At 47.0% G+C, this 20244-nt stretch overlaps 1 protein-coding gene across 6 annotated transcripts in view; it reads left to right on the top strand.

The window, feature by feature from the left end:
• TCF20 (transcription factor 20) overlaps positions 1 to 20244 on the top strand; it is a 182443-nt gene that overhangs the window by 126630 nt on the left and 35569 nt on the right. For all 6 annotated transcript variants that reach the window (XM_049884508.1, XM_049884509.1, XM_049884510.1 and 3 more), the window contains exon 2: positions 2406 to 8132. In XM_049884508.1, coding sequence (XP_049740465.1) covers positions 2442 to 8132 — 5691 coding nt within the window. In that variant the 5' untranslated portion in view covers positions 2406 to 2441. The remainder of the gene's footprint in view (positions 1 to 2405; positions 8133 to 20244) is intronic.

Here is a 20244-nt window from a genome sequence, read left to right as displayed (position 1 = left end):
TCAGTGATGGCTTTGGACCATGTGACCATCATCAGATTTAAGATCCAAGCAGTTGACCTGGCTATTTGTCTAGCTATTTCACATACAAGAAGGATATTTCAGGAAGAGGTGGGTTAAGCTTTCAGAGTTTGGGATTGTCACCTTCCGCTCTGAGCCATGTTTACTTTCTGAAGTCTTTCCTCGGGGCCTCATGTGGACCCGAGTTGGGGTTTTTCCTTTGGAACTGGATCTGGAAGATGTATGGCAGGGTTTTCCTCATTCTCCAGCTCTGCTTTTGGATCCTATTGTTTTGTCTTCCTGCAATTCTCCCTGTCCCTCCAACACTACCATCCCTGAATATGCAAGTTCTAGCCTAATTCTCCAGTGCCAAGTTCCTACACTGTTCATTTACTACTTCACATGGATGCCTGCATGTGCTTCTTGTTGTTTTAATGACACAGGGATTATATCGGAACAGGCACAGGTCTGCCCTTCATGGATCTTATCATCTAGTGCAGGAGAGACAGAGAGTAAACAAGTAGCATGTATGTGGGGAATAAGTGCCGAAAGGAAACTAAAGCAGAGGGATTTAGGGGAAGAAGGAGATAGGGAGAGCTGGGGGAAACCCACAAAACTAAACCTGTTGCTGGAAAGTCAGTTCCCACTCTGACCCTGCAGGACAGAGTAGAACTGCCCCATAGAGTTTCCAAGGCTGTAGTTCTTACGGAAGAAGACTGCCACATCTTTCTCCTGTGGAGCCACTGGTGAGCTCAGATCGCCCACCTTTTGACTAACAGCTGAGAGCTTAACCACTGCGCCACAAAGTCTCCTTAAAGCTTGGGGGAGGGGTTGTAATTTGCTACTTTAAGTAGGTTGGCCAGGGAAGGTCTTACCAGTCAGGTGACATTGGCCAGACTGAATGTGGCTATAAGGATGAGCATCTCAGGTGGGAGTAAAGTCCCTGAGTAGGAACATGGTGGGCCTTTCCCGGTGCAAGGATGAGGTCAGAGGTCATGCGGTGGGCCGGGCCTCAGAGACTGGCTTCACAGTGAAAGAGAATGGGGGTCTGTGGTAACCTTTTGAAATAAGGTGGAATCTGACTTACCTTTTAAAAGGATCACTGACTTAGCTACAGGCAACTCCATTTTCAGCTCCCCCAAGAGGGAACTAAAGAGCACTCTTCAAAAAGCATTGTAGGTAAACACTGTGTATTAGTAATTCACCTTATCCCATATGTGTTCCATAATATCTTTCTTAAACAATTGATTTTAAAGTCATTTGGAGCCAGTTTGGCTTTGTCATATTCATCTCTGAACCTGGAAAGAAGACAGACCTGAGCAAATGGCAAAATGAAAATCAGCTCTTAGTTAATTGTTTTAAGAGAAGGGATGTGTTAGGAAAGAACCCAAAACCAAACCCACTGGAGCCAAGTCAATTCCAACTCACAGTGACCCTATAGGACAGAGCAGAACTGCCCCATAGGGATTCTAAGGAGCAGCCGGTAGATTCGATCTACCAACCTCTTGGTTAGCAGCCGAGCTCTTAACCACTGTGCCACCAGGGCTCCGTGTTAGCAAAGATGCTTTGCAGAGTGTTGGCTCAATCAGATAAGTTAGGGAAGGGTCGCTTTGTGAGTGCCATCTACTAGATTGGCAAGTGGAAAATCACGTGGGGGTTAAAAGTGCTGGAACTTCCCATCACTGCTACTCTCTAGCCTGTTGTACCCAGGGAGTGGGGTGGGTGGTTGAGTGGAGTGCCTTGGACGTAAACATGTGGCAAGAGGTTGAGTCCCACATCTGTGTGGCTGACTGCTACATAAGGAATCCAGACAGGTGATAAGGGTTGAGTGTCCTGGGGTCATCACAAGTCACTGGTAGTTACAGTAAACCAGCAATAATGTGCCTTTAAATATAAGGGACTTGCTTATATCTAGGCCAGTTCCGTGTCTCAGAGGTGGTCAGAAGGGAGCCAGGCAGCTGGTGGAGTGACCCCCATCATTGTTGGAGAGTCTCAGTTTGGTGACCAGTCTTAGATATGAAAGTGGTTTTCTCACACCCCTCCCCACACTGACTGGGAGACTTATTTTAAAATTGCCGTTTTTCAGTAACAGTAGGCCCATAGTTTAGCCCAGTGGCATTTTTTGGACCCATTTATCTATAATGAGGTTTTTACTGTATTGAATTTGTATTTACCCTGAGTGTTTCTTCTAATTCTCGTAGATTCCTGCCTCACTTTTGAGGCCATTTCTCTGCTTATTTGCAGTTTAAGAAATGGATAAGATAAGAAATAAAGGAGGTGAAATTGAAACCAGTGAGTCTCATCTGGGCATCTGGATTACCTTCTCCCATTGGTAACCTAGACTTGGTTTTTGTGTGCAGTCAAGAAGATGGCTCGTCTAATGTTTTTCCTTCTCCTCCCGCTTCTAGGAGGGCTGTTGGCCTGCTGCTGTGTTGCTGACCAGCATGCAGTCCTTTCGGGAGCAAAGCAGCTACCACGGAAGCCAGCAGAGCTACCCGCAGGAGGCGCACGGTTCGTCCCGGACGGAAGAGTTCAGCCCTCGGCAGGCCCACATGTTCCAGAATTTTGGTGGTGGAGGTGGCGGCGGCAGCAGCAGCGGTGGTGGCGGACGGCGAGGGACAGCGGCTGCTGCTGCTGCTGCCGCCGCTGCCGCCGCCGCCGCCGCAATGGCTAGCGAAACCTCTGGCCATCAAAGCTACCAGGGCTTCAGGAAAGAAGCTGGAGATTTTTACTACATGGCAGGCAACAAAGACCCCGTGGCAACAGGGACCCCACAGCCTCCTCAGCGAAGGCCTTCTGGGCCTGTGCAGAGCTATGGACCCCCCCAGGGGAGCAGCTTTGGCAATCAGTACGGGAGTGAGGGTCACGTGGGCCAATTTCAGGCACAGCACTCTGCCCTTGGTGGTGTGTCTCATTATCAGCAGGATTACACGGGGCCTTTCTCTCCAGGGAGCACTCAGTACCAACAGCAGGCTTCCAGCCAGCAGCAGCAGCAGCAGCAAGTACAGCAGTTGAGACAGCAGCTGTACCAGTCCCATCAGCCTCTGCCACAAGCCACTGGCCAGCCAGCGTCCAGCTCATCCCATCTACAGCCGATGCAGCGGCCCTCAACTCTGCCGTCCTCTGCTACTGGTTACCAGTTAAGAGTGGGTCAGTTTGGCCAGCACTACCAGTCTTCTGCCTCTTCCTCCTCCTCCTCCTCCTTCCCTTCACCACAGCGTTTCAGCCAGTCTGGGCAGAGCTATGATGGCAGTTACAGTGTGAATGCCAGTTCCCAGTATGAAGGACATAACGTGGGCTCTAACACACAGGCTTATGGAACACAATCAAATTACAGCTATCAGCCCCAGTCTATGAAAAATTTTGAACAGGCAAAGATTCCACAAGGGACCCAGCAGGGGCAGGGGCAGCAGCAGCCGCAGCAGCAGCAGCCGCAGCCGCAGCAGCACCCTCAGCATGTGATGCAGTATACCAACACTGCCACCAAGCTGCCCCTGCAGAGCCAGGTGGGGCAGTACAACCAGCCGGAGGTCCCCGTGCGGTCCCCCATGCAGTTCCATCAGAACTTCAGCCCCATTTCTAACCCTTCTCCAGCTGCCTCTGTGGTTCAGTCTCCAAGCTGTAGCTCTACCCCGTCTCCTCTCATGCAGAGTGGGGAGAGTCTCCAGTGTGGGCAAGGCAGTGTGCCCATGGGCTCCAGAAACAGAATTTTACAGTTAATGCCTCAGCTCAGTCCAACCCCATCAATGATGCCCAGTCCTAATTCTCATGCAGCAGGCTTCAAAGGATTTGGACTAGAAGGCATGCCAGAAAAGCGACTGACAGATCCTGGGCTGAGTAGTTTGAGTGCCCTGAGTACTCAGGTGGCCAATCTTCCTAATACCGTCCAGCACATGTTACTTTCTGATGCCCTGACACCTCAGAAGAAGACCTCCAAGAGGCCCTCCTCATCTTCTAAGAAGGCAGACAGCTGCACAAACTCTGAAGGTTCCTCGCAGCCTGAAGAACAACTGAAGTCTCCCATGGCAGAGTCGTTGGATGGAGGCTGCTCCAGCAGTTCTGAGGATCAAGGCGAGAGAGTGAGGCAACTTAGCGGCCAGAGCACCAGCTCTGACACCACCTACAAGGGTGGCACCTCAGAGAAAGCTGGCTCCTCACCAGCACAAGGCACTCAGAACGAACCACCCCAGCTCAGTGCCAGTCCTGCAGCAAGAGAAGAGGCTGCCTCGCCAGACGCTAAGGATACGCCATTGTCACCCGAGGCCAACCCAAAAGTCAATGAGAAGACGGTTGGGGTGATTGTCTCCCGGGAAGCCATGGCAAGTCGGGTAGAAAAGACTGGTGGACAAGATAAGGGCTCCGCAGAGGATGATCCTGTGGCTGCTCAAAGGCCACCTAGCACTGGAGGGGCCAAGGAAGCCAGCCACACAACACTTCCACAGCCAGAGCCTCCAGGAGGAGGGGGCAAAGGAAACAAGAATGGAGATAGTAACTCCAACCACAATGGAGAGGGAAATGGCCAGAGTGGGCATTCTGCAGTGGGCCCTAGTTTTACAGGCAGAACTGAGCCAGGCAAATCTCCTGGAAGCCTGCGCTATAGTTACAAAGATAGTTTGGGGTCAGCCATGCCACGAAATGTCAGTGGTTTTCCTCAGTATCCTACAGGGCAAGAAAAGGGGGATTTCACTGGCCATGGGGAACGAAAGGGTAGAAATGAGAAGTTCCCCAGCCTCCTGCAGGAAGTGCTTCAGGGTTACCACCACCACCCCGACAGGAGGTATTCTAGGAGTACCCAGGAGCACCAGGGGATGGCCGGTGGCCTGGAAGGAGCTTCGAGGCCCAATGTCTTAGTCAGTCAAACCAATGAATTAGCTACCAGGGGCCTTCTGAACAAAAGCATAGGGTCCCTGTTAGAAAACCCCCACTGGGGTCCCTGGGAAAGGAAATCAAGCAGCACAGCTCCTGAAATGAAACAGATCAATTTGGCTGACTATCCAATTCCCAGGAAGTTTGACATAGAGCCTCAGTCGTCAGCACACGAGGCTGGGGGTTCTCTCTCTGAAAGAAGATCAGTGATCTGTGACATATCTCCACTAAGACAGATTGTCAGGGACGCAGGGGCTCACTCATTGGGACACATGGGTGCTGATACCAGAATGGGGAGAAGTGAACGTCTCAATCCAAGTTTAAGTCAGTCGGTCATTCTTCCGGGTGGGTTGGTGTCCATGGACACAAAGCTGAAATCCCAGAGTGGGCAGATAAAAGAGGAAGACTTTGAACAATCCAAATCCCAGGCTAGTTTCAACAACAAGAAATCTGGAGATCACTGCCATCCTACCAGCATCAAGCATGAGTCTTACCGAGGCAATGCTAGTCCTGGAGCAGCGGTCCACGATTCCATCTCAGACTACGGCTCTCAACAAGAGAGCAGACCCACACCGATGAGGCGGGTCCCTGGCAGAGTTGGTGGTCGGGAGGGGATGAGGGGTCGGTCCCATTCTCAGTATCATGACTTTTCAGAAAAATTGAAGATGTCTCCTGGGAGGAGCAGAGGCCCAGGGGGAGACCCTCATCACATGAACCCACATATGACCTTTTCGGAGAGGACCAACAGGAGTTCCCTACACGCTCCCTTTTCTCCCAACTCGGAAAGCCTGGCATCTGCTTATCACACAAACGCTCGGGCTCATGCTTACGGAGACCCTAACACAGGCTTGAATTCTCAGCTGCATTATAAGAGGCAGATGTACCAACAGCAACAAGAGGAGTATAAGGACTGGAGCAGTACATCTGCTCAGGGGGTCATCGCTGCTGCACAGCACAGGCAGGAGGGGCTGCGCAAGAGCCCGAGGCAGCAGCAGTTTCTCGACAGAGTGCGGAGCCCTCTGAAAAATGACAAAGATGGCATGATGTATGGCCCACCAATGGGGACTTACCATGACCCTAGCGGTCAGGAAGCTGGGCGCTGCCTCTTGTCTGGTGATGGTCTGCCCAACAAAGGCATGGAATTGAAGCATGGCTCCCAGAAGTTACAACAAGAATCTTGTTGGGATCTTTCTCGGCAGGCTTCCCCGGCCAAAAGCAGTGGTCCTCCAGGAATGTCCAATCAAAAAAGGTACGGACCACCGCACGAGACTGATGGACATGGACTAGCTGAGTCTCCACAGTCATCCAAACCTAGTAATGTTATGCTAAGACTTCCAGGTCAAGAGGATCATTCTCCTCAAAACCCCTTAATCATGAGGAGGCGTGTCCGTTCTTTTATCTCTCCCATTCCCAGTAAAAGACAGTCACAAGAGGTGAAGAACAGCAACACCGAAGATAAAGGGCGCCTCCTTCCGCCATCAAAAGAAGGCGTTGAGAAAGCATTCAATTCTTATGCCCATCTTTCTCACAGTCAGGATATCAAGGGTATCCCTAAGAGAGAGTCCTCCAAGGACCTGGCAGGTCCAGATAATAGAAACTGCCCTGCTGTTACCCTCACGAGCCCTGCTAAGACCAAAATACTGCCCCCACGGAAAGGACGGGGATTGAAGCTGGAAGCTATTGTTCAGAAGATCACATCCCCAAATATTAGGAGGAGTGCGTCCTCGAACAGCGCCGAGGTTGGGGGGGACACGGTTACCCTTGATGACATACTGTCTCTGAAGAGTGGACCTCCTGAAGGTGGGAGTGTTGCTACCCAGGAAGCTGAGATGGAGAAGAGAAAAAGTGAGGTGGTATCTGACCTAGTCAGTCCAACAAACCAGGAGTTGAACGTTGAAAAGCCCCTTCCAAGGTCCTCAGAAGAGTGGCGTGGCAGTGGGGACGACAAAGTGAAGACAGAGACACATCCAGAAATAGTTGCTGCTGGAAAGGAACTCCCGGGTGCCATGGCTTCTACAACCTCACAGAAGCCTGGTAGTAACCAAGGGAGACCAGATGGTTCCCTCTGTGGGACAGCACCTTTAATCTTTCCTGACTCAAAGAATGTACCTCCAGTGGGCATACTCGCCCCTGAGGCAAACCCCAAGGCTGAAGAGAAAGAGAGCGATACAGTGACCGTTTCACCCAAACAGGAGTGTTTCCCCCCAAAGGGATATTTCCCTTCAGGAAAGAAGAAGGGGAGACCCATCGGTAGTGTGAATAAGCAAAAGAAACAGCAGCCACCCCCTCCACCCCCTCAGCCCCCACAGATACCAGAAGGTTCTGCAGATGGAGAGCCAAAGCCAAAAAAGCAGAGACAAAGGAGGGAGAGACGGAAGCCTGGGGCACAGCCACGGAAGCGGAAAACCAAACAAGCAGTTCCCATCGTAGAGCCTCAAGAACCCGAGATCAAACTGAAGTACGCCACCCAGCCACTGGATAAAACCGACGCCAAGAACAAGTCCTTTTTCCCTTATATCCACGTAGTAAACAAGTGTGAACTCGGAGCCGTTTGTACAATCATCAATGCTGAGGAAGAAGAACAGACCAAATTGGTGAGGGGCCGGAAGGGCCAGAGATCACTGACTCCTCCACCCAGCAGCACAGAAAGCAAGGCGCTCCCAGCTTCATCCTTTATGCTGCAGGGACCTGTGGTGACAGAGTCCTCTGTTATGGGGCACCTGGTTTGCTGTCTGTGTGGCAAGTGGGCCAGTTACCGGAACATGGGTGACCTCTTTGGACCCTTTTATCCCCAAGATTATGCAGCCACTCTCCCGAAGAACCCGCCTCCTAAGAGAGCCACGGAAATGCAGAGCAAAGTTAAGGTGCGGCACAAAAGTGCTTCCAACGGCTCCAAGACGGACACTGAGGAGGAGGACGAGCGGCAGCAACAGCAGAAAGAGCAGAGGAGCCTGGCCGCTCACCCCAGGTTTAAGCGGCGACACCGCTCGGAAGACTGTGGCGGAGGCCCTCGGTCACTCTCCAGGGGGCTCCCGTGTAAAAAAGCAACCACCGAGGGCAGCAGCGAAAAGACTGCTTTGGACTCAAAACCCTGTGTGCCCACCACTTCAGAAGGTGGCCCCGAGCTGGAGTTACAAATCCCCGAACTACCTCTTGACAGCAACGAATTTTGGGTCCATGAGGGTTGTATTCTCTGGGCCAATGGAATCTACCTGGTCTGTGGCAGGCTCTACGGCCTGCAGGAAGCGCTGGAAATAGCCAGAGAGATGGTGAGTACCAGAATCCCTTACCAGTTTGCTCTTTGACACTTGTTACTTGATTTTGGTTCTGTTTCTCCCACCTTTACTTTTTATTCATACATATCACACGATAAAAAAAAAACACACAGAAAAAAACCCAGTGCCGTCACGACCCTATAGGACAGAGTAGAACTGCCCCATAGAGTTTCCAAGGAGCGCCTGGCGGATTCGAACTGCTGGCCCTTTGATTAACAGCCGTAGCACTTAACCTCTACGCCACCAGGGTTTCCATCACATGATTACTTCTCCAAATTTAGAGCTCCTAGAACCAAATGCTGGACTGAAAATGAAGTAGGCAATCCAAAAGATTTACGTAACTCTGACTTCTATCACTGCAACATGTCTGTATGTTACAAAGTCATGCAAGTGCTACGTTGTTGTTGTTAGGTGCCATCAGGTTGATTTCGACTCATAGCGACCCCACGTGACAGAGTAGAGCTGCCCGATAGGGTTTTCTTGGTTGTAATCCTTATGGAAGCAGATTGCCGCCAGGATTTTCTCCCATGGAGCTGCCAGGTGTGTTTGAACTGCCAACCTTTTGGGTAGCAGCAGGGCACTTAACTGATTGTGCCACCAGAGCTCCTGCCAGAGCTGTATAAAGCTTATTAAACAAGGGTCCCTGCTCCACCCCTCCTCAAACCTGGTTCCTGCTTCCCAGAAGCAGTCACTTTCAGTAGTTCAACTTCCAAAAGTCACTGCTTCTGCCAGTTTTCTTTGTTTCTAAACGATAGCCATTTACTACTATTTGTAATTTTTTTATTTTAGTTTTAGACATCTGCTGCCTCTATTGGAAACCCTGGTGGTGTAGTGGTTAAGTGCTACAGCTGCTAACCAAAAGGTCGGCAGTTCAAATCCACCAGGCGCTCCTTGGAAACTCTATGGGGTAGTTCTCCTCTGACCTATAGGGTCGCTATGAGTCGGAATCAACTCGACGGCAGTGGGTTTACTGCCTCTATTATAAGTGAGGATGTAGCATTTAGCCCTTGCCCCCACACACACTCACACACACACACCCCTTCCTTCCAGTCTCCCAAATGTCCTGTGTTCAATTTAGTGACTGTGCAAATGCTAATAAACTATACCGTGATTATATTTCATTTCTTGTAAAACTTTTCATTTCTCCAGGATTATTAATTATTGCATGTTCTCATTTGCTTTCTATTTTCTTGGACCACATCTTTCTAATCCAGACTTCCCAGTCAGGGTATTTTCTCCTCAGGTGTGTCTCGTAGCTGTTCTCCCAGGACGTATGTTCATTTACTTCTCTCCTCTGCTGAGCACTGTCTTCCTCTTTCTTAGTGTGAGTCCTCACTTAACGGACTACATCGTCCTTTAGTAGTTTCCTGAAAAGGCTGTACTGAGGGTCCGTTTGTTGAGATCTTGTATATCTGAACATGTCTTTATCCCACCCTCGTTTTTCATTGAGAGTTGGCTGGGTATAGCATTCTAGATTTGAAATAATTTTCCCTCCACGTTTTGAAGCCGTTGCTCCTGGCTTGTGCTCTAGCTTCCAGTGCTGCGGTTGAGCAGACTGGAGTCATACTGATCTTCATTCCTCTCTGTGTGACCTGTTCTACTCTTCTGGAAGGTTTGAGGATCTTGTTTTCCCTAGGATCCTGAAATTTCATAGTGGTAGGTCCTGAGATAGTTCTCTTTTCAGTCATAGTACTGGGCACTCTGAGATCATGCTCCACCTGAGAACTCAGGTCTTTCAGTTCAGGAAATTTGTCGTGTGTTGTTTCTTGGGTAATTTGTCAGCTCTGTTTTCTCTTTCTGGAATTTATTAGTTAGGCCTTATACCTCCTAAGTTGATCCAGTGGCTTTATCTTTTCTCCCCTGTTCTGTGTTCCATCTCTTTTTGCCTTTTTGTTCTAGTTTCTCTATGCTTTCTTTAGCATTACCACCTAACCTTTTGTTTATTTACTTTTATTTCTGTTCTCTTCAAGAGCTTTTTCTTCTCTAAATACACTGATTTTTTTTTTTTTAATAGTTATAGGCTGTTTTATGGCTGCAGTAGTTTCCCTTACCTTTTGAGCACATTACATGTATTCTTTTTGCTTTAATCCTTTTGCCTCTTTCCTGTTTCTTTCTCGTCAGAGGTTATTGAAATGCTGGTTGTCCTTGGCTATCCATTTATACATTTAAGAGAGGGACACTAAAATAAATGAAGCTCTGTCTTACAGTGTGAGAAGGTTCGTTGGTGGTAATCCTCTGTGTAAAGTGATGAGACACCCAGGTAGCATCTATAGGTCTCATCTCTGAGTTCGGTTTTCTCAGAAAAAATCTTGACGTTTCACATCTAGGAAATATAAGCGTGGTTCGAGCATCATAGAAGCCAAGCGGGGAAGGAGATGGTGGGTTTGTAGGGGCAGGGACAGGGTCTCATCATTCAGGGGGCAAACCTTTGACTACTTCCACCAGTTTTCAGTACACCCATGCCCCTCCAGGGGGACAGTTACTTGGTTGAATTGGATTGAATCAGGGGTCTAACTCCTACAAACTTTGAGCTGATGCCCCAGTTTCCAGGCCCATCCTCTTCCTGGGAAATCAGTGCCTTCTAGCTCTGCAGCACAGAGTGGCCAGCTTCTAGCGGCTCCTCCGCTGCACACATTTAAGTCTCTGCTTCCTTTCCAACTGCGGAATCGCTTCCTCATCATCGCTCCGATTTCCAGCTTCCAGAATTTGGACCTTTCTCGTGTCCTCTCCCATTCTTTGTATTGTCAGGAGTTTGTCTTGCAACTTGACCCCTTTATTTATTTATAAATAATTTTTATTGTGCTTTAAGTGAAAGTTTACAAATCAAGTCAGTCTGTCACATATAAACTTATATACACCTTACTCCATATTCCCACTTACTCTCCCCCTAATGAATCAGCCCGCTCTCTCCTTCCGGTCTCTCCTTTCGTGACGGTTTTGCCAGTTTCTAGCCCTCTCTACCCTCCCATCTCCCCTCCAGACAGGAGATGGCAACACAGTCTTAAGTGTCCACCTGATACAAGTAGCTCACTCCTCAGCAGCATCTCTCTCCAACCCATCGTCCAGTCCATTCCATGTTTGATGAGTCATCTTTGGGAATGGTTCCTGTCCTGGGCCAACAGAAGGTTTGGGGACCCTGACCGCCGGGATTTTTCTAGTCTCAGTCGGACCATGACGTCTGGTCTTTTTATGAGAATTTGGGGTCTGCTTCCCACTGTTCTCCCACTCCCTCAGGGGTTCTCTGTTGTGCTCCCTGTCAGGGCAGTCATCGGTTGTGGCCGGGCACCATCTAGTTCTTCTGGTCTCAGGATGATGTAAGTCTCTGGTTCATGTGGCCCTTTCTGTCTCTTGGGCTCATAGTTATCATGTGACCTTGGTGTTCTTCTTGATCCCTTTATTTTTATGGGACAGGAACAGATATGCATATGTATATTCAATTTACCATATTTAATCAGGTGAGAGTTGTTAGTATTTATATTTACAAATTCATGCTGACAAGTATACAGATGGCTTTCAATCATAAATTAAAATGACAAGGGTTCTATCACTCAAGATCATAGCATTCCTGGACACCTCATACTACCCCCGCCAAAGCACTGTATTTTCTCGTTGCATCATCCCTAGAATTTACAACAGTGTTTGGCAAAAAAAAAAAAAGTACTCACAAACTATAGTGAAAATAAACATTTACTGTACCGTTTATATATATTCAAATTACTGTCATTATTAAGTGCCATCAAGTTGGTTCCGGCTCGTAATGACCCTATGCACAACAGAATGAAACACCGCATGGTCCTGCGCCATCCTCACAATCATTGTTACGTTTGAGCCCGTTGTTGCAGCCACCGTGTCACTCTTATCTCATTGAGGGTCTTCCTCTTTTCCACTGGCCCTCTACTTTACCAAGCATGATGTTCTTGTCCAGGGACTGGTCCTTCCTGATAACATGTCCAAAGTACATGTTACTAGACTCTTCTAATTTGGTCACACAAGGAGCTTGTACTTCCCTCATAGACTCCCCCACATACACCCTGCCTTTTTTCTCCTCGTTCCCTCTCTCCATCATTATCACCCCCAAGCCCCAAGTTTGAAATAGAAGAGTCATTACTCTGAGAAGTAGACTCAGTGGTGTTTTAAAATGCAAAGATCCTAAAGGGACCTAATACTCAAAATTCTAGAGTACAAAATTCTTTAAATAATCAACGAATTTGAGGATAGTGGTCCATTATCAAAGGAGCCCTTGTGGTGCAGCAGTTCAGATGTTCTGCTGCTAACCCGGAGATTGGAGGTTTGAACCCACCAGCAGCTCCACTGAAGAAAGATGTGGCAGTCTGCTTCCATAAAGATTACAGCCTTGGAAACCCTATGGGGCAATTCAACTCTGCCCAGCAGGGTCACTGTGAGTCGGAATTGACTCAACAACAGTGGGGTTTTTTGGGTTGGGGGTCCATTGTCATCTTGCCCAAGTTTGCCAGCTTTCCTCTGAAAGTTACAGTATGTAGTAGGCTTGTTTATTTGTTGCTTTTTTGGAAATGTGTGAGTGTGACCATCTGCCAGTGTTTTCTTCATTTCAACATGGAACATTATTAATGTTTCTCAGTGCGGTTTTTATGTGTAAACTTGTGCATTCTATAGCAATAATTGGTAACCTGTAATCAGCAGGCTAACCCCAGTGGAGAAAATCCCTGCAGCCTGTGTCTCTATCCAGTCTAGGTTATAGAAGATAAAAGGTGCTGGGTAATGTTGCAACCACCTTTCATCCCATTTAGCCCCATGCTGAAAGCTTGGTGAACCGTGGGGCCTGCCTTTTAAAATGCCTAATCGGGAATCTGTGTCTTCAGAAAGTGATGGTTTAGTCTACTGCTTGTCAGATTGGATCCCAAAATAAAATCTGGAATGCTGTAATTGGAACAAATACACTGGATAAGATACGTCCATCTCTTTCTTAAACCCACCCCTACCCCACCGCAGTTTTCAGTGACTGAATGATTAAGGTAGCATGGTGCACTTTAGGTGGGAACACTTACAGTATCTTTTTTTTTTTTAATATTAGTTGCAGTCTCAGATGTTTTAAAAGTGCTTCAAAGTACTCATATGCTCTGAGGAGTGAGAACTTAGAATGCTTTCTTAAAGGCAAAAGTTACAAAAACAGGTAGTTTTGACTCTAAACTGCTTCTGTATAGTTGTTGGGTATCCTTGAGTCAATTCCAGCTCATAATGACTCCATGTGACAGGGTAGAACTTTCCCGTAAGGTTTTCTTGGCAGTAGTCTTTGCGGAAGCAGGTCACCAGGTCCTTCTCCCACGGAGCTACTGGGTGCGTTTGAACCACCAATCTTAGTTATCTAGAGCTGATATAACAAATACCCAGAAGTGGGTGGCTTTAACAAACAGAAATTTATTTTCTCACAGTTGAGGCTAGAAGTCCGCATTCGGATGTGGGCTATAGGGGAAGGTTTTTCTCTCTCTGTCGGCTCTGCGGGGGAAGGCCCTTGTTCCTTGGCTCCTTGGTGACCTTCATGTAACATGGCATCTGTCCCCATCTCTGCTTGCTTCCTTGCTTGTTTAATCTCTTTCATATCTCAAAGAAGATTGATTTAAGACACTCCCTAAACTGATACTGTCTCATTAACGTAAAAAAGAAAACTCATTCCCAAGTGGGATTATAATCACAGGTTTAGGGGTTAGGGCTTGCAACACATGTTTTGGGGGGACACAGTTCAATCCACAACAGCAGCTGAGTGCTTAACCGTTGTACCACCAGGGTCCCTTTCTCTATAGTAGAGGCTCAAAATTTAGCATTTGGGGATCTGCCATGACTTCATCAGGGTCTGCAGATTGCACTGTCTCCCTTAATAACAGGTTTCAGAACACTGTTGATCAGCCTTCATCCAGTCTCCTACTGCAGCTTTAAGCTCATTTCCTTATATTGTACCCACTGTCCCACTACCCTATTTAAACTTTTGTCTTCCCTGGATCTCATTCTACTTATTTTGAATCCCTCTTTAGGAATAGAATACTAGCTTTGTATATTGAATTTAATTTTACAAACACTTGCACATCTGTTTCATTCTCACAAGCCACCCAGTGAGATGGGAAAAGGGAGCAGATACCATCCCAGTACCATCAGAATAAAGACGACTTGTTGGCTTTGAGTGACACACACTCTCCCAGTTAGTATAGCCCAGTGATACATTGATTTTTAAAATGGTTTAAAAAGTTACGCATCTCTGGCTCTATGAGCTAGTGTTCCACTGTGACTACAAGATCCTTTTCTGTTTGGTTTGCATAGTTTTTACTCTCCTTTTTTGACATACTAGAGAACAAATTAAAATTACACTAACTTGCCTTCTTTTTTTTTTTTATTTGATAGGCCGTGTTTCAGTTTGTCAGGGTCACTTTGAGTCTGGTTTTATCATTTTAGGTTTTTGCAAATGCATTCAATTTTGGCCTGCTTCATGAACATGCTCTCAATTCCGTCACCTAAGGTCACATCTGTTTCATTAGAGATTCACTTTGACCTATGTATTTATCAGGTGTTTTGACAAGCGTGGTATTTTAACAAAATAATATGAAGTCCTCAAGAGACAGTAACTTTTCCTGTCAGTGTCAGACTGCTCTGAAAATTGCTGAAAACCAGAGCACCCTGTATAAAAAGAACAGCCTTTGCTCCCCTTCCTTGTCTGAGTGTGGGACTTGTGAATCCGTTCACTTCCACACAGTTCCCTTAGATTTTGCCTAATCTTGGCTTCTGTTTATCTTCTTTTGTGTAATTGTACACGTGAAGCCACAATGGCTTGTGTCATAGATGAGGTTACAGAGGCAATCGCCAAGTTTCTGACTCTAAATAAGCACATACGTATAACTTGGTATACTAAAACCTGCAAAAGCCAGAACCCGTGTAAGGTGGAAACCTGTCAGAAAAGGAAAACTCAAATATTTTCCCCTAAAAGGAGCAATAGGAAAGTGATTGAGACCATACATACCCTGTCAAAGGTGAAAAACCTTTTTTTTTTTATTCTTTGTTTTTTTGGATTTCCCTGTCTGGGTTGACTTCTGGCTGCCCTCCCCAGTGTTCTAGACTTGGGTTGATACCTGATACTATTGATTTTCTAACCAAAGAACTCCCTTTAGTATTTCTTGTAGTTTTGGTTTAGTTTTTACGAATTCCCTAAACTTGTGTTTATCTGGAAATGTCTTAATATTTAAGAGACCGTTTTGCTGGATATATGATTCTTGGCAGGCAGTTTTTTTCCTTCAGTTTTTTAAATATGTCATCCCATTGCCTTCTTGCCTGCATGGTTTCTGCTGAGTAGTCCGAGTTTATTCTTACTGGCTCTCCTTTGTAGGTGACGTTTCGTTTATCCCTCACTGCTGTTATAATTCTTTATCTTTGGTTTTGGTAAGTTTGATTGTAATATGCCTTGGTGACTTTCTTTTAAGATCTACCTTATGTGGAGTTCGATTAGCATGTTGGATAGATATCTTCTGATGTTTCACAGTATTGGGGAAGTTTTCTGCCAACAAATCTTCAACAATTCTCTCTATTTTCTGTTATCCCTCCCTGTTGTGGTACTCCAGTCACTCGTAGGTTATTTCTCTTGATGCAGTCCCACGTGATTCTTAAGGTTTCTTCATTTTTTTTAATTATTTTTTATCTGATTTTTCTTAAAATATATTAGTGCCAAGTGATTTATCTTTGAGTTCAGAAGTTCTAGCTTCTACTTGCTCAATTCTGCTCTTCTGACTTTCTATTGAGTTGTCTCCTTCTGTCATTTTTTTGTTAATCTTCTGAATTTCTGATTGCTGTCTATGGATTTTTCCAGCATATTAAACTTTTCGTTATGTTCCTGAATAATCTTCCTAATTTCTTGAGTTGCTTTATCTGTATGTTCCTTGGCATGTTCTGTGTATTGCCTCATTTCCTTCCTGATGTCTTGAAGGGTTCTGTATGTTAAACTTTTGTGTTCTGCATCTGGTAATTCCTGGAATGCACTTTCATCTGGAGGATCCCTGGATTCTTTGTTTTGAGACCCTGTTGAGGTGATCATGGTCTGTTTCTTTATGTGGCTCGATATTGACTGTTGTCTCCGAGCCATCTATAAGTTATTGTATTAGTTTATGCTTGCTTACTGTGTCGTAGCTTCTTGCTTTGTTTTGTTTTGGTATACCCTTATGGGTTGCTTGAGTGAGCTAGCTTGATTATTTTCACCTTTGGAGCTCTGATGTCCTGTCCCCAGCTGGCTAGAGCTGTTATCAGGTATATCAGTCTAGGAGTCCATTCAGTTTTCTTGTATGAATTCAGCTCAGGTTTCCGGGTAGCTGATCATCAAGTGTGTGGTACAGGCTCTGTCCTACAGTCTTAGAGGGGCAGGGGTGATTGGCGTATATACCGGTATCTGATTGCAGCAGCGGGTAACGCTCTGAACAGGGCAGGGGGCTGAGAACCGACCCCCAAGTGTCTCTGAGGAAAACACGTCTCTGTTCCCTAGAACGTGCTGGTGGGTGGGTTCTGCAGAGGGACTGTGGACACCCAAAGTTTTTGGTTGTAAGGACTGGGAGGTACCCGTTACCTTGGACCCCTGTCATGGGTGGCTGGGTGACCTGAGTGGAGCTACCAGTCCTTAGGTCCCTGATGTGGGTAGGTGAGGACCTTGTTTAATAGGCAAAGCAATGTCAAACATCAAACGCCCACCTCTCCACTGCACAGCTGAAATGATTGGAGTTTGCCCACAAACATAGGTCCACGCAGAAGGGAAAGGTGCTCGAGGTCCATGGACAGCTTATGCCTGGACAGGAGCTGCCTCTGTCCTGAGCTCCCCTGGTTAGTGGAGCTAGCAAATTATTTTTTCCCCCCATTTGCAAATTTTTTCCTTCCCCAAGGCCGGGAGGATAGCTTTAGGTGCTCAGCAGGCCTTATCTCAGACCCAGGGATTCAGCCGCTGAAGCCGGCTTGGGGGTGGGGCGGGTGGGCGCGCAGTAAAATACATGCAAGTACTTAGCTTTTGCCGAGAGCCCCGTTCTCCTCAGGTTCTGGAGGTGTGAGTGGGCTGTGTGGCTGGCTGGTTCTCCCTGAGGAAAGTGTGGCCAAACGCGAGGACCAGCCCGCCGCCGCTCCAGGAATGGGGCCTGAGGGTTCCCCGCGATTCAGGTCCGGTAACTCCTCTCCGCTTCTGAACGGTCTCTTCCTCTCCCTGCCCCTCAGTTTGTTGTCTAAGCTTGCCTTTGATGCTCAGGGCTCCCACCTTGTCACAAATATACTCGTTTCACTTGTTTTCTCGGGTCTTTGTTGTAAAGAGGGCTTGCCGGAAGCGTCTGTCTATTCCGCCATCTTGGCTCCGCCTCTCAAAGGTGAAAACTTTTGAGACCTGGAAAAACAAGGCAGCTCTGCCAAGTTCCAGCCCTCACAGCTTTCAGTGTGTATTCAAATCATGTTTGGTATATTTAGGAGTGCAACGGCTGGAGAGATTGTGGTGGCAGACAGGGCTCTGGTGCCCCTTGAGGCTGCAGGCCCGAGCTTTGCCCTGTACATGTACATGGGAAAGCTGGCCTGTGCCTGTCCCCTTCCCCTCGCCACCACCTGGCCTAAGGGTACCTCTTTTAAATATCTCCTGGCCAGTCCCCTTGGGGAGCTTTTAATCTCCTCCTTTTTCTACAGTATATGGTAAAAATGGTTTTAGGTTAATTTTTTTTTTACTTATAATCAGTATGTTATATCCTAAAATTTATTATTAATACAATTTAAAATAATAGATAATTCCATCTAACAGGCTAACATCTTCTTTAATTTGCTTTAGATTGTGAAGAAAAGCATAATTTGACAAATATGAAAGTATGAATAGATCATGAAGGTGTAACTTACATGTTACAACATCAGAAATAGACGAGTCAGTTAGCTTTTCTGGTTATCTGTAAAACAAAGGCATTATCCTGGATGCTCTCTGAATTCCCATCTGTTTGATCCTTCCTGTTTGTTGTTCTCAAAGCCTGGAAGGATGCTGCCCTGCCCCTAGGTCCTGCTGAAGCCAAACTCCTGGTCTGCTCTTACCTCCTTACCCGCCACACATACCCCTTGGGCTTGTCCCTCCCTGTACTCCCTCTTACACCCCCTTCCCCTCTACTCCCCTCTTCCCACTCCCTACCCCCTCTCTCACAATCTCGCCCACCCCTCCCTCTGGCAGTCACTTGCTCTTTGTTATCACACCTCATATTTCTGACAAGGCCTGTCTGCCATTACACATTCTTTAAGGGCAAAGACCAAGGCCTGTTCATCTCTATTCCCATGACTTAGCAGAGCACTGAACTACCATCTGAAATTGGCACTTCATACCCACCCAGAGACACCTCTGATTGGCGCTTCATACCCACCCAGAGACACCTCTGATTGGCGCTTCATACCCACCCAGAGACACCTCTGATTGGCGCTTCATACCCACCCAGAGACACCTCTGATTGGCGCTTCATACCCACCCAGAGACACCTCTGATTGGCGCTTCATACCCACCCAGAGACACCTCTGAAGACAGGCCTGGTGGTCTGCTTCAGAAAGGTCATAGCATTGAAAACCCTGTGGAGCAGTTGTACTCTGCACACACGGAGTGGCCATGAGCCAGAGTCGACTCCACGGTAATGGACAAGCCTGTAGCAGGAAGTTGTATCCTTTTCTCATCTTTTTTTCTTTTTTTTTTTAACACTTAGGTGTGTGGTATCTATGTTTATATCACTACCTCGTGCCATTGAGACCAAACCTCTGGAGAAAGGGCTAATTTTCATTCAGGGTTTTGTTTTTCCAAATTCTAAGGAATCTTGGGTGGTATTTTTAATTTAAAATTTTCAATAATAAATTTTATTACCTTACAAATAAATCATGACGCATTGAAGGACAAATGTTCACAGTCTGTTTCTTGATTTTTGTGTGTGCCTGTAGTGAGGGGAACAATAGGAAGCATTACTGCTGATTTGAAAGTAAAACTTAGAAGGAGTAGACTGTTCTCTGAAAATCCTAAAGGACTGCAAACAAGAATATTGACAAGTGGCCATATATTATGTGAAATAATTCATCCCTGAGATTTTAAACTAGTTACTGCTAACCTGGCAGAAGGGCCGGGACGATGGAATAGCATGTAAAAGTAGGTATTTGTTTCCAATTCAACAAATATCTGTGTCCCTGCTGGAAGGCCAGTAAAAATCTGAAGGTAGAATGCTGGGTGGGAACTGAGGTCACTTCATGGGTGAGTAAAGCAAAGCCCAAGGTCCCATAGCTGTCTCGTGGCAAGAGAAGCACCGTGTCATGGCTCCTGAACTGTGTGCAGGAAGGTTTTTGTGATTCACGCAGAAAGGGACACCTTGGCCCTCAGTTCCTGCACTGGGCTTTGCATTTTCCAGGAGATGGCAGCCTCCTTGGTCTAGTATTAGAAAAATAGAGGTTCTTCCCTCGCTCCAATCCAGGGCCAGTCTTGCAGGACCCTGAAGGCCTGCAGGTGTGGACCATTTTCCTCCCATCTTGCCATGTATTGGAAGGAAGCATGATAAGGGAAAATCAGGTCAGTTGGATAGTCGTCCGTGCAGACCCTCCTGCATCTTGTCTTACCTGGTGTTCGGCCAGCTCTCCCTTCCGGCTGTGCCGTGCTCCTGGTACGGCTGTGGCGGGGGGCAGCTGGCGGGGAGGGCCCTGGCGCCTAGCGCTTTGTGTGAATTCCCAGCACTTGCCACTCCTTGCTGTGTCACTTGCTCAAGTCACTTAACTTATTGACGTCACTCCCCTCATCTACAAAACATGGACCTGATAGCATCTACCTTAAGGAGAGTTGTTATGAGCGTTTAATGAGCTGTTATTTGGAAAAGGCTGTGCATAGCTAGCACTCAGTGAGCGGTGGCATGTGTTAACCTTTCATCCTGGTGCAGCATTCACGGTTCTTCCTAAGAGTGCCCAGAACTTACTCTCTTGGGTAGGAAAGTTGCCCTGCATATGAAATAAACATTTTCTTCCTCATTTTTACACTTGCGGAAAACTCCCAATTTTCGTTATTCTTGAGGGGAATAGTGTGTGTGGTATTTAAGGTACACTATTAATTACCGTCTAATGAAATATCAGCGCACGTAGATAC

Source organism: Elephas maximus, chromosome 4, assembly GCF_024166365.1.
Source record: "Elephas maximus indicus isolate mEleMax1 chromosome 4, mEleMax1 primary haplotype, whole genome shotgun sequence".
NCBI lineage: Eukaryota > Metazoa > Chordata > Mammalia > Proboscidea > Elephantidae > Elephas > Elephas maximus.
Note: the sequence above shows the minus strand (reverse complement) of the source record. Positions and strands in the feature narration are given on the sequence as shown.